General features: G+C 34.7%; 1 protein-coding gene across 7 annotated transcripts in view; it reads right to left on the bottom strand.

Moving 5' to 3' along the window:
* The window catches only part of PARD3B (par-3 family cell polarity regulator beta), a 981548-nt gene that overhangs the window by 340376 nt on the left and 625605 nt on the right, over positions 1 to 15567 (bottom strand). For 6 of the 7 annotated variants that reach the window (XM_049106749.1, XM_049106755.1, XM_049106754.1 and 3 more), the window contains one exon: positions 4060 to 4104. The exons of the other annotated variant lie outside the window; for it this stretch is intronic. In XM_049106749.1, the coding sequence (XP_048962706.1) occupies positions 4060 to 4104 (45 nt within the window). The remainder of the gene's footprint in view (positions 1 to 4059; positions 4105 to 15567) is intronic. 7 annotated transcript variants of the gene reach the window in all.

Below are 15567 nucleotides of genomic sequence, written 5' to 3'. Positions count from 1 at the left end.
AAAATGAACTGGCCAAAACATAGGCTTTACCACACAGTATCTGGGTTGATAACCTCACCCATACTAGCTAGCTGCGAGAACAAGTATTTAAATGCCCTGAACTTCAGCTTCCTTACCAGTAAAATGTGTTAAGATATCCCACACACTTAATGGCTGCAAGGCACCTATACAGAGATATGCCCTAGACTGTTAATGAATATTTGCTCATTAATTGATAAACTTATCTCAGAAAAGGTCTGGACTTACTGCCAACCATTACTTTTACAGACTTGCCTGTTTTACAGCTATATAGACAGGTGTTTGAGAATGTAAGAAATTAAAATAGAAATAGGAAAGCTTTTTAGTCCATTTTGCTAATTAATATGTCAGAGCTCATAAAGAAGAACTCATCGGCTTTCTTCAGTACTGCATCATCTTAAAGAGCTGGGTCAGCAAAGATCTCTGCAGACAGTCAATACATATTAAAACAGTTCCAAGCAGTAAATCAAAACAAAAAAAATTAAGACATAGTAAAAAAGTAAAATTTATAAGTCCTTTCTGACTAGATGTTGAAGAGCCTTAAACTATTAGTTTAGGTGTCAGCTCAGTATGTAGGTGGGGGCGGGGAAGAAATGATTCCTTCTCAGGTATGGTTTAAGAATCTGTAGAATCAAAATTTAAGCATAATTTTTTAAAAAGCTATTTCAAATTTGATGTAATTTTCTCTGGATTCTAGTTTTCCCTCAGAATACTGAAATCATTAAAAAATGGTTTCATTGCTTAAAATATACATTGGGCTGAAAGGTGTTTTTAACCCTCTGCATTTACTAAGATTTGGATTTCGTCAGAATTCAGTTAATAAGGAAAGAGGTGAAAGATGCATTTTTAATTTTTCAGCCTCTCTGAAACTTCTGATTTTTCCTAAAGGAACCAATTCAAGGGATTTTGTTCTTAACCTCTCTGGGTAGGTCTCACCATTCCATAGGTACTGATACTTCTCTTACATGGAGAAGGACCTCACAAGATTGACAAGAGGAGAATATCCCGCTTGCTTCCCAGCTAAGGTATGAGATGCAGCACTCCCAGGGGAACCCCTGAGGTAGGCCATTAGAAAAATCTCAAGAATACTGAATTGATTTCAGAAGGGGTAAGGGGGACACTACATTTTAGGCCAAAAGTATTAGAAAGATTGATCTTGCCTGAGCCTTTGATTTGATCTGAGCTTTGAAGAATCAACCATTTAAAGATTAAGCCAAGGAAAGGGTGCCAGAAATATTGTCACAAATTTGGGAGGTCCCCAAGCCAGACCAACAGATGGAACTTGGCATGAAATGGCTCTCTACACACTAAGTAGCTGACTCAGAAGAAACTTTAACTCAGATGAATTTATTAAAATGTTGAATATCATCCCAAATACGAAGATGGGTGATAGATTTAGGTCAGTATATACAATTTAATTTAACTTCCTGATGGCCTTGGATATTATGAAGGCTGCCCACATTTCTATAATTAAAAAGAGACAGAGGAAGGTACTCTTCCTTTTTAGCAAAAGAGATGTCACCTTTTTACTTAAACATGCTGGAGGAAAGATTTGGGAAGGGAAAGGTGAAACAAAAAGACACTGAATGATCTCTTTTAACACTGGCAAGACAAGTATGATCATGGAACATTAGACATTATACTCCATTATACTATAACTTTGTTAGTGGTCACAGACTGTACCAGATTGAGACTACATATTAGGTGAATTTTTAAGATGATTTGTGTAAATGAAAGGCATTACCAGAATCAAAAGGACGCTTAATCCTCTTTTACCATCATGGCCACCTCCTCAGAAATTGCTCTGCATAAATGGGGCATGCTTAGGGGAGTTGAATATTATGTGAAGGAGTTTTTTGAGAATTGTTATATTCAAGAAAAATTTTCCAAAAGAAATAAATATAAAAAATGGGGGAAGGATATATCCTTGGAGTATATAAATTTATAACCTTAGTTTAGATTTTTCTTTAATGCTGCTTTGTATTTTCTCAGAACGGTCTCTAATGTTTTAAAGTGCTCTCGCTTAATGTAACTCTAGAATGTATAATCTTAGGTGATTGGTTAACCCTCTTTATTGTGTTTTCTCATATACCACTTTTGCTCCAGAGTTAGCAATTTTCTGGTTGTTCTTAGCATTTGCACTGATTCCACAGATGGTCAGCGAAAAGCTCAGTGACACTGTGATAGGGTATATGAGTACTCCAAAATATAAAATGGTAGTACTGTACTAGCAGCTCACTATAACCAGAAATCTTTAAAACACCTGATATATTTAAACAGCATGGTTCATATGACATAAAGACTATTGGTACTATTTTTATCAACCAGCTAGAGTAAGACTGCCATGTGGAGCTTACAATGAACCTGACAGGTTTAAAATTATGCCATTTTTGTCATTTTTTTAAAAATTTAGAAATTATTTCAAATTTCATACCTAGGATAATTCTTTATTAACATGTTTTATATCATACTATCTAAAAACATATCATGCAATTTAGTAAAATACTGTAGTGCTATACAAAGGTAACAATGTTCTCATGCAAAAAGAGTGGCAAAAATATTAGTCAGAAATTTGTTTGGAAATTGCAATCAGAATAAGATTTGATTTTCTGAGAGAAAAATCAGAAAGTTCATTTGCTCATTTTTAAACACCAAATTTATATGTCTTAAAAACTGCTTTCATTTTTTTTTTTTTACTTTGAAGCCTATCCCAGTACATAAAATGTCTTCAATCTTCAAGCATTAATCTGTGTAATAGAACTGATGATAAGAAGTACCATTTAAGATGCATTGAAGATGAAAATAATATAAGCTATCCTTGGGGTTCCTTGGTCATGAGAACTTCCTTTGCAGGCTCCGAAAAATATTTCCAGTAGTAGAGAATTTAATGGAAAAGGATGATGGGGAAAAGCAGCACGCAGCAGTTTATCACTCTCAGAGAAATCTTTTCTTTCACGGTGATCTAACCTCTTAGGCTCTTTATTGGGAGCAGCAGAAAAGAAAAAAAAAAATCTAAAAGTTGTGAACCAGCCCTTCCCTGCTGTTATCACAAAAGAATATGGAGAAAGAAAAAAAGAAAAAAAAATCATAATCTTGCCCTGGAACATGATGGAAGTAATGAGGCATCAAGGCCACTTACTGCTGGAAACATAATTAGCACATAAACACAGGAGACACTTGGTGACGGGAAAGACTTTCTTTGTTTCAGAAACAGGGAGATGTCAACAAACTGTAATTTTTCTGTTATTTGGAGTGGCAAGCCTAAGAGTAAAATGGATATTCTTCCCCAAATAACACATCCATAGATGAAAGGGATCACTGTAGTATTTGCAAGCTTGGTAAGCTTTAAGTGTTTTCAACTAATGTGAGAAGGCAATTATGAAGAGCAAAGGGAGAAGCAGACCACGTGGCACTGAACGGAAAACTTGGATTTTCGAGCTGAAAGTATCTTCCACAAAACAGAGAAAGACCCAGGAAACCCTCAGAGATCCTTGTGGACTTCCTGGAGAACCTCTGGGAATGAGGGAGTTCATTCCTCAGTCTAAAGAAAGATAATCCTCAGTCTAAATTAAAGAGAATATAGCCATCTTGGGTGTGATGCTCTTTGATGACAAGCAAAAAGGCTATTCTTTTTTGAGGGGGAAATGACTACATTTTTCTTGTTCTGGAGCTCTTTGTTCTGCCACTGTAATGTGAAAGTCATCATGGGAAAGAGTTTCAAACTTTCTTGGATTCTCCTTATAATTTTTTTGTTGTTTTAAGTGTTCAGCTGGCTAACAGGTTTAAAATTTTTGGTTTTATAATTATTAGTTTTTGGAAACCCTTATCCTTTCCTCTCAAACATCTTGAGTCAGCATACATTATGCCACTACTCACACAGCCAAGCAATAATTCATCTTTGTGGAAGTCAGAGACATCTCATGTATTAATTAGCAAGCCTTTCAGTGACTAGTGGATGGAAATAGGTTCCAACTGCTACTCAAATACAGCCAGCAATTTCCAGGAAGGAGAATATAAAGTCAGTTACGAGGAGTTTCTTACCCGATTTGTGACCAGCCAATGAGTGGACTTTGCTTTCATCTGGCACTGAGAAGAAATAAAAGAGACAAGGATCAGGCCTGCTTGTAAATCAGGCATTTTTTGAACAATAAATTGAAATAGAGTCATAAGAAGTTAAATCTTTTACTGGAAAAAAAAGTGAGAAAAAAATGTTCCCTGGCCTACCTGGTGTACCTCATTTCTATTGGTAGATATTTTAAAGGCAGCTATGAAGAAATATATTTATATTAGATCATCTATGAATATAATTTTATTTTCTTCTAATTTTCAAGACTTTCAGCTCTGTTACTTGGGCAATTGTTTTCATGCCTGCAAAAGGAGGAATTAAACTCATGGGTCTAGGGATGCATAATACATAATAAAATTCTTTGTGTGGAATATATATATTCAATACTCAAGGACTGGACTTCTGTATCTGGAGTAAAAGGGAAGAAATTTACAATCCCTCTTGAAAAAAGAATTAAACACATAAACATGAAACAATGGCAATCCAGGAATTAGACGTTAGGCAGCAGAGACGGAAAACAAGTGAGGTGACTCCTATAACTGCACTAGCTTACTGTCTGGAGAAATTTTCCAGATTGTGGTAGAGGGAGGGAAACAGAGCAGAACTTAGTGACATCCCAGCCTGAGCACATAATGTTGATGTCCAGGGAAGCCAAGGCAGATGACATTTGAAGGCAGAGAACCAGAGAGGAAAGACTTATCCAGAACTCTTGCTGAGATCTGCTGAGGATCTTCTCATGTATTTAGATGAATATACTGATGATCACAAACATGTGAGGAAACTACCCAAGACCTGGGAAAGAATCACCCAAAAGTTTAATGGGCAGAGTGTAAGAAGTTCACATATGGCTGGGAACAGTGCCTAGTCCCAATTGCCAGAGAAAAGATTCATAATTCAGGGCCTTGAAGAAGATGAAGAACCTTGCTTCAGTAGTGGAAAAAAAAAATAACCCCAGATTAACATGGCTCCTGATGAAATACATAAATTTTTGAAAGACACAAGTTACCAAAGCTTATGTAGGAAGAAATAGATAATGTGAATGACCCTATAGTTTTGTTGTTGTTTTGTTTTTAATGAATTTATTTATTCATGAGTGCACAGAGAGAGGGAGAGACAGAGGCAGAGGGAGAAGCAGGCTCCTGTGGGGAGCCTGATGCAGGACTCGATCCCAGGACCCCAGGATTACCACCTGAGCCAAAGGCAGACATTTAACCACTGTACCACCCAGGCGTCCCTAATGAATTTGTAGTTAAAACTTTCCCACACAAAAAATTCTAGACCCAGAAGGCTTCACTGGTGAATTCAGTAAATTCAGAGGAGGGAATATTTCTTGACTCATTCTGTGAGGCTGGTATTGACGCTGATAACCAATATCAGTGACATTGTACCAAAGTTATTACCCAGTATCTCTCAAAAACAAAGTTCTTAATTAATCCTTAAGCATCTCTGCATGGATTATCACTTCAATATTCAACAACAGTTTTTTTAAAATTAATTAATTTATTTATGATAGAGAGAGAGAGAGAGGCAGAGACACAGGAGGAGGGAGAAGTAGGCTCCATGCCGGGAGCCTGACGTGGGACTTGATCCCGGGACTCCAGGATTGCACCCTGGGCCAAAGGCAGGCCCAACCTAAACCACTGAGCCACCCAGGGATCCCAACAGTTTTTCATTATTTGCTATGTGCCATTGGCTATGCTAGTCTATAAAAATCTGGTGCTCAAGGATTGAGCAAGGTGAAGTGAACTTTGCTGATAAAAAAGTCCTCCTCCCTTTTCCCTAACACTAGCTGTCTCAGAGAGGTAAGCGCTTCCTTCCTTTGCCTATACCACTCAGCCATATTTTCCAACCCAGTTATTACACATAGATCTTCTCAATCCCACCTAGCCCTCTTTTTCTAGCTATTTCTTTATTTTCTAGACAACACTACTTTTTTTGGTGACTTTCCCAGTATTTTATTAGCTTCTTAAAAATCTTATCAGACTTCTCTTCATATTTCTTGTTGGAAATGTCAGTCCATTCTCATCAGGCTTCAACTGTGGGTTAAATTCAGGCCTTTTCAGGTCTAAAAGAAATTTACAGTGGAATCTACAGTACACGTAGAAAATACTAGAAAATAAATTATGACGATTAAAAAAATTAACACTAGTGGGTAATACTTATTGAGCGCTTGTAATATGTAGGTTCTATCCTCCGCAGTTTATAGCTAATAATTCAAATAATCCTCAAAATGACCTATAAAGATAGGTCTTCTTCTTCTTTTTACTTTACAAATAAAGGAACTGAAGCATACCTCCTACATGGAGGACCCAGAACTTAAACACTGTACTCTTAACCACTCTACTATACTTGTGATAAGTCATGGAAAAATTTGTTATATTCTTTGAATTATGAGTTGAATGAATATAAGAAAACACTTGACAAACACTTAATATGTTAGAAAACTATTATCCTTTATGCTTGAATATATATTATTAATAGAAGTTTCTGTGGTGATAAATGTCAACAAGTGTTAGCTATAATTTTGTTTAACATGTTTGGAAATTTAGCATTCTCATTGGTTTAAGCAAAATATTCACCCCCGTTTCACAAGTGAGAAATCACCTGAATTAAAATCCTGACTTGGAAACTTACTGGTCATATGCAATTTATTTTGACTCCCTGATCCTAAATCTCATCATATACATAAAGAGGATAATAGCTTTCTCCATAGGCTTGTAGTGAAGATTACATGTGCAAATTTGTGCAAAATACTTAGAAGATCATATAGTAAGGCTTAATAAATATGGACTACTATCATCTTATTAACAGGAACCCAGATAGAAAGGCAAAATAACATGATAGCTACTAATAAGATAGATATGGGTTGAATCTCAGCTTTACCACGCAAGTTAGTAAGTTGTTTTCAACCAGTTTCCTTGTGTGAAAAATTTAGATAAAAACACTGCACAAGGAATTGTGGGACTAAATGAAAACAATGTACAAAAGCACAGAGCACTGTGCCAGGTGCATATTTCTCAAAAAATGAAAACTTCTGATAAATGAAAACTGTGTGAGTGGTCAAGGTTGTGCACTTGATGATGGTGGAAGTATTTATAATTTCACTTGCCTGGGATTATAAAGGAACAGAGGAGAAAACACTTGAGAGAATATAATGCCTTCAGACAAGTATACTTTAAATTGTTATCTCATGGATAATCCAACATCCACAGTAGGTTACCACTCAGTTTACCTGTCTCCTAGTTCATCTGTAGTGGAAGAAAGAAAAAGGAAATGCAGTATTCAGATGATATGGTCTTATTACATGCAATAAGTATTTATTTCAGCATTACTGAAATGGGGAAATCCTCTGAAAAAGGGATTCATACAAAGGTAAGATTTTGTTTCTTTGCATTTGTCTTTTTTTTTGACAGACATAAGTTATCCCATTAAATTTAAGCCAATTTAAGTATTGCAAATTCCTCAACCATATTAGGTTAAACATGGTACTTGCTTAACTTCTGAGTGCACACTATTATTCTTAGTGGGAATACTTATTATTTTAATTGACAATTTGAAATTCTTTAGAGCACTATTTCAAAAAACAGTACAGAAAAGCCAAATGGGTGATAGGCATAAAAATTAGGGGTCTTTCTCCAAAATATGCAGCAACACAGATGTCTATCTTTAGGACAGAAGATATATGAATAAACATAATGGAAAAGAGAGGGGACTGTAATGACTTAATAGAATACACTTTATTTAAAAGGTTAAATTGGGAACAATCATCTTTTATGCACACGCTTAGTGCTGGGAAGTGATTTAAATAAGAGTAGCAAATGAGAAAATGAGGTAAAATTACACACACTACCACTACTTTTTAAAAAAATGACAAGTGTTATAATTAATACTCAACTTCCTTTATAACTAACATTACTTTAGATCTACTATAGGGTTATCTCATGGGGATGGAGCTTAAGTCTACTCATTTCACTGCATAATATTTGGATAGCACAGTGATTGGAATAGTAGCAGTAGGGATATGACAGGTGCGTCATTTTGAACTAAAACCCTATTTATAAGAGATTGAAAAATGAGTGGGCTGGGTGTTGTGAAGGTCTTCTATTCCAAAATTGTGAGGCACCAAAAGCATCTAATGAGAGTACTGATGAAGAGTCAAAGTTTTTTGTTCTGGTTCTGATGATGGATTCTTTTCTTTCTTTTGTTCATTTGTTCTTTTTTTGCACTTTCTTTTCTTTCTTTTTTTTAAGTTTCCAGAGTCTATTATATTCCCTTTCTCATCCTTCAGTTTTACCCAAGGACAGGTACTACTTGCTCTTGATTACTTAAAGGGGTATTACAGTAATTGAAGCAATATCAGTGAAATGTTGAAACCTTCTGAAAATGAAATTTATGGACATTTTTATTGTAGCTGTTATTAAATACTTAGAGAACACTGTGGGCTTGCTCTTCTTATCTCTGAAATTTATTTAGATAATGCAATTTCTATACTAAGCTCATACTTCTTGGCCTTTAACTCAAGATTGATGGACACTGATTTAATTCTTGTAAAGTGCTTCATAAGGAGGATGTTCTTTGGCTTGGATGTTTGTTAATTCCCTGGTGCATCCTCTGGTTCAGGAAGACTTGCTTCGGAAAATAGCATCAGGATGCTATTTTCTAGCTATGCTTATATTTCTAGCTATTTTTGTTGTAGCCCTTTGAAGCTAATTAGAATTGCTCAACACTTATGGCAACTTTTAAAACTGTGGATAAACACACAGTGGTGTTTTTTACTTAATCTCTACCAGGATCATTGTTAGAATTGAAAGAAGCCATAAACCAAGAAAATATGGGGAGAAAAATCTCTGAAAAAGATGGCATTGTAAGAGCTTATTAGCGGCAAACATTAAAGTGCTTATAATACATACATTGGATTCCCAGTAGGATACATTTATACTAGTACAGTGATCACTTAAAATATTTTATTCTTTTGTCAAGCCTTCTCATACACTTCAAATGCATTCTCACTGGGGGAAAACAATTCTCTTGCTTATTGATAGCATTTGATACGCATTCTATAACATAAGTGACTATTAGGGACTGCACTTGCTTAATAAAAATTTGCAGAACAGTAGCAGATTTGGTGAGTTAATGGGCCCCATATGCTCTACTTAAGCTGACAGAAGACAGTATATTGCTAACATGCACAAATCTCTTCAGATAAAAATTGCCATCAGCTACAGTTACTCTTTTTGAGAATGCCAACACTATGTCATGAATGGGAATATGCAAATGTGTTCAGATTCCCACTACTTCATATTGAGATACTTTGGTGCAAAGCAGCACTCTAAAATATGATGCAATGCTTGTCTTTTGCATACAGAGCTCTGTTTCATTTAATTTTTACTTCCATATCTTTGACTTAGTAGAACTGCAGTTTTGAAACTGATGTTTGGTGCAATAAAAATCTATCTTCTAATGAGGCCATAAATACTTCTTTTTGGATAGTTTGCTAGGAAACTAAATATCAAGTAATTCCTTGATGGTTAATAAACTTGTTTCCAAGAGCTGTTCCTTCAGAACTTAAAAAAAATGATGTAGTTGCCAATATTAAGAATCAATTTTCTTCTTTTTTTAGTAGATCAATTTCTGTACTGATTGATTTCCAGAATTTCTAAGAAATACAAACCTATTTCAAGTTGTTCAAATTGTAAATTACATTCTCTTCTTAGTAACCATGAACTATTACTGCATTAATTTATAATGTTTTCTTGTGTCAATGGCTATTTGGCATACTGATTCTCCTTGGGGAGACTTTTTGAGTTTTCAGCACTATGAATTCTTAAGTATGGAAAAACTCTTCCATCTCTTGAAACAAACAAACAAACAAACAAACAAACAAACAAACAAAGGCAGCCCAGGTGGCTCAGTGGTTTAGTGCAGCCTTCAGCCCAGGGCATGATCCTAGAGACCCAGGATCAAGTCCCAGGCTCCCTGTATGGAGCCTGCTTCTCCCTCTACCTGTGTCTCTGCCTCTCTCCCTCTCTGTGCCTCTCATGAATAAATAAATAAAATCTTTTAAAAAACAAACAAACACAAACTAAACAAGGCTTTTGCTGAAAAAGAGGGTTAAGTAATTAGTACAAGATGATGATGCAAATGTTTATCTCACCATTTCCTTGGCAAGCTTCCCCTAAAGCACTATGCTCATCTCTGGGCATGTTGCTACTCTGACAATAAGCTAATTGGAACTCAACAGCTAAAATTTTCTTCCAATATTATAGGGTATCCTTCAGCCACTGTGCCATGAAATAAAAATGAGGAATCCACTCCTTCATAGTTATCTATTAACTCACATGTTCACAATTTTTCAGAATTCTCTTTCTCCATGAATCTTAGGAGATCATAAATCTAAAGTTAGGAAAATCCAACACTTTTCATATGTTCCTATATTATTGTCTTGATCTCATTAAAGAACATTGGAAAAAACAAATTATTTCTTCATTAATGTATTAAGTAATTTTTTGGAATTCATGCAATAAATATTTCTATAAATAAATGAATTTTTGAATTCATGCAATTTAAATAAGTCTCAAAAGAGTCAGATATTCAATGCTGGGGTTTAATGAGGAGATGTAAATAAATAATATATTGATACAATACAATAACTAGTATAATAAAGGAAGAAGGATAAGCTTTAGGAATACAGTAAAAGATTAGACAGACATGAAGATTCACAAAAGTAAATAAAGGTTTTAGGTAGCTGAATATTTGAACCAAATAATCTGTTTGACAACTTTTAGCACCTGGGGCATCTTTTTTAGTTATGGCTAGGGAGTAGCAGGAAAAGGGACCTGGACTGTGACACTAATTATATGCATGGCTATGGACTAATTACTTAGTCTTTTTCAAGCTTACTGAACTCATTTGTAAAATGCAGATAATATCCCTTACTTACATTATGGGGCAACTCAGTGGCAAAAACTTATCATGGAATCTAGCAGGAACAGGTGCTCACAAACACATTCTGATTGTCTTTTACACACAACCACCTTTGCTAGGTTCCCTGCACTCCAGCACAGAAGTATATTTCTGAATAGACTATGCAACTTCATGCATCTGTACAATATACAAATAGCACATAAAATTCCTTCTGAATCATAATGAAAATTCATTTATTCTCCTGCTCTGAAAACACACTTTAAGAAACCATTTAAATCTCACCTTCTCCAAGTCATCTTCTGAGGCCTCCAGGCTGAGCTTAGGGACCAAAATTTGTAAATCTCTAAATTATTTGTGTATGGGTCTGTTGTACATTAAAGTATGAACACCTTAAGGAGGTATAGGTCTTATTTTTCCTTGTTAGACTAGAATCATGCTTTACACCTCTTACTCATTAATGTTTGTTGAGTGAATGGATGCAGCATATGCAAAAGTAAAGAAGGCAGCATTTTGAATATGTCCCTTTATCACAGGGCTCTAGAGTAATGAATGGGGCATACGTTTATTGTGCTATGCATATGGCTATATGAATGTTGAAACACACGTATATAAATCTTGTAAAATTCTTGTGGTATAATTTGTAGACATGTTCGCGGCCAGGTGGAGTCTAATTCTGGGATAAGTCTAAATAAAAACCCAAACACGGCAGAATTGTTTGGAACAGATATCCATTCACTTATATTTTAAGTGGTAAATTGTAGAAAAAATATAATTGATGGACTAGTCATACCTCATTGTCCTTCTCTAATAACTTATATATAACTGACCCCTGGGTTTTAGTGCTTCTATATTTAGTTTTTGGTTTGCTGGCACTAATCTCACTGCTGTTCTTCACATGGTAATGATACTTGAAAGAGCAGTTCATTTTGTTTGTAGAAAATATCACATTTCTAAAAACCCAAAACTTGCTTTTAAAAAAAATAAAATAAAATAAAAGTTGTTTTTATTAAATATTGCATTAAAATATCCACAACATATGTGTGAGATATAAAGGACAACAATAAGATAAACACTGTGTTTCAGCTACTAAGTGTAAGAATATTATTTTACTTTTGAAACCCATGGGTGTTTCATTTAAATCTTATTCCCTTTCTTCCTTATTCAAAGGTAACCATAATTTTGAATTTTGCATTTTATCATTTTCTTCTTTTTCTTCATAATTCTACCACAAGTTTGTTCCCAAATAATATTCCTCAAAGTTTTTCTTTCATTAAATGATATGGGATTCTTTAGAATAACTTTTTCTGTATTTACTGATGCGATGAATATTCATGTTTTAGTCTTTTAATAAGTGACTTACATTGATTGATTTCAAATGTTAGAGCAAACTTTTATTTCTGAAATAAACCCCACTTGATCATGATCTTTTTTATATATTGTTGGGTTCAATCTGCTTAATTTTCTAGCATATTTTTTTTTATCAATTCCTGAAGGATATCAAGTTAAAGATATTTTGTTTTGCTTTCTTTTTGTTTTTTAGTTTTGTTCTAATGTCCTTGTCTGGTTTTCATATTATGGTAATGCCAGCTTCATGGAATGAGGTTGGGAAGTATTCCCTCCTCTTTATTTATCTGGAACTGTTTCTGTAGAATTCATGCTATTTCCTCCAGTAATGCTTAGTAGAATGCACCAGGAAAGCCATCTGGACCTAAAGTTTTCCTTGTAGGAAAGTATTTAACTATAATTCAATTTCTTTAATAGCTGTAGGGGTATTTAGACTATTTCTTCTTGCATAAGTTTGATAGTTTGTCTCCCTCAAGTAATTTGTTCAATTCATCTTAATTGTCAAATATGTTGTTCATAATAGAGCCTTAATATTATTTATTGTCTGTAGCATCCATAATGATGTCCCCTCTCTCATTCCTGATAATGTTCATGTGTCCTATTTTATCCTGATCATTCTTATTTATGAGGCACCATTTTTCTTGACCTTCTTTAAATACTAGACTTGAGTTTCACTGATTTTCTCAAAATTTTTTCCCAGTTCACTGATTTCTACTTTTTATGACTTCTTTTCTTAAGCTTAATGTGGGTTGAATTTACTCTACTTTTTTCTATTTTCTTTAAGTGAAAACTGAGGTCATTAATTTGAGACCTCTTTCCTATTTCTAATATAATTCAGTTCTATAGATTATCCTCTTTGTGGTATCCCACAATTTTGTTGTTATTGCACAAATTTTGATATGCAGTGTTTTCATTTTCATTCAATTCAAATACTTTCTTTTTTTATTAGTTTTTTTCTTGATCTATGTGTTACTGAGAAATATTCTATATTTTCCAAATATTTGTAGATTTTCCAGATTTTCTGGTTTTGAAATTTTAATTCCAGCATAGTGGGAGAATATATGTTGTATGACCTGAATCCTTTCAACATTTTTGAGACTTATTCTTGTTTTTGGGTTTCTAGTTTTCATTAACCTTGGGAAAATTTTGGCAATTATTTCTTCATATTTCTTTTTTTTCTTCAAAAAATCTTCCTATATTTTCCTTTGGTCTCCCTTTTCTTTCACTGGGGACTCCAGTCACATGTACCTCAGGCCACCTTGAAGTTGTCCCTGAGTTTACTGTTCACTGTTCATTTCTGTGTCTTTTCTCCATTTTAGTTTGTATAGTTCTATTGCTATGCCTCCACATTTACTTATCTTGTTTTCTGCAATGTCTAATCGGCTGTTAGTTCCATCCAGTTTATTTTTCATCTCAGATATTAAACTTTTTGTTTCCAGAGGACTTTTTAATATCTTTAATACCTCTACATAACATATTTATTTTTCCTCCAGGCTTCTGAATGCATGAAATGCAGTCATAATAATTTTTAAATATGCTTGTCTGCAAATTCTGACATCTGCATCAATTCTGGTTTTACTGATTGATTTTTCTCATTATGTGTCATATTTCTATAGTTCTTTGCATGCATGGTAATCTTTTATTGGATACTAGATACCATAAATTTTACCCTGTTGGGTTTTTGGTATTTTTATATTTCTTTAAATATTTTTATATCTTTGGGTAATAGTTGAATTACTTGGAATGAGTTCATTCTTTTGGGATTTGTTTTTAAGATCTTCTAGGTAGGACCAGAATAGCCTTTACTTCAGAGTGATAATGCCCTACTACAGAGGCAGTGCCCTTATGCACATCCTATCCAATGTCTGATGGATTTTAAGATTTTTCCAATCTTGTTGGTGAGAACAGTTAACCATGTTTGGTTCTGTATAAACACTGGATAATATTTCCTGGATATTTTGGGGAGTTTATTTTCCAGCTTTGGTAGTTTTCTCACATAAGTGCTCTGATCAGTACTCTGTAATATGCAAGAGAGAAACTCTAAATATATCTGGAGTTCACTCTCTGTGCAGATCTCTCTTCTCTGGGACTCTACACACTCTAACCATCTTGCTTTTCTCTGGACTCTCAGCTCCATGGTATAGTTTTGCTTAATTTCTCTGGAATGAGTAGTAAAATGTTCCAATATTTTTTAAAAATTAAAACATCTTTGTCCTTTTTTTGAAACCACAGTTTTCTAAATCACAGAACCAATAGTTCTAAGACAACTTCATTAACTATCATCCAAAATACAATAAGGAGACACTGAGCTGAGAATGTGATCCATGATGGAGGGCAATATTCTTTGGAAGTCTCATTATTCACTTTTTCCCACAAAGGGATATTATATAATCAATGCTGAAAATCGGATTTAAAAAAATGTTGGCATAAATAACCAAAAAAAAAAAATGCAGCTATATATTGAAAGAAAACCACGTCTAAACTCAGTACTATTCCCCTGTCCCACACACATGCTATCGTTATGAGCAACTGTCACAAATCTTCCTTTCAAGAGTCCTTGCAACTGGACCCCAGGTTTTTACATAGGCCATGGCTGAACATTGCCAACCACTTTCAGTTTCCTCTTAACCTAACTTCGTCTCCGCAAGTTGACACTATTTATTTACCATAACCAGATTGACCTGTGGTGAATATCATTTTCATTATTTTTCTAACCTTTCCTCAAACCTTCACTAAATTCAAACTGCATAGAAAGTAATTTAGTCTCCTCAGCCCTGTATTCAAGGTTTAAACTCTATTTTCCTCTATTCACCTTTTATCAAAGTCACACAGAGTTATTCTAGTTTCTTCCCATCTGCCTTGACCGCAGTTGGAAATGCCTCACATGTGTAAATACACTTACTTCTCCTCGGCCCAACTCCCCATTATAATTCTTATAAAGAGAGGATACTCTTTATAGAATATTCTCTCCATTTCTTTTTTTTTTAATTTATTTATGATAGGCACACAGTGAGAGAGAGAGAGGCAGAGACACAGGCAGAGGGAGAAGCAGGCTCCATGCACCGGGAGCCCGACGTGGGATTCGATCCCAGGTCTCCAGGATCGCGCCCTGGGCCAAAGGCAGGCGCTAAACCGCTGCGCCACCCAGGGATCCCTATTCTCTCCATTTCTGACTTCCCCAGAAGATAGTTTAGCTTTTCCTCCAAGCAAATATA

Source organism: Canis lupus, chromosome 37 (genome assembly GCF_003254725.2).
Source record: "Canis lupus dingo isolate Sandy chromosome 37, ASM325472v2, whole genome shotgun sequence".
Taxonomy (NCBI): domain Eukaryota; kingdom Metazoa; phylum Chordata; class Mammalia; order Carnivora; family Canidae; genus Canis; species Canis lupus.
Note: the sequence above shows the minus strand (reverse complement) of the source record. Positions and strands in the feature narration are given on the sequence as shown.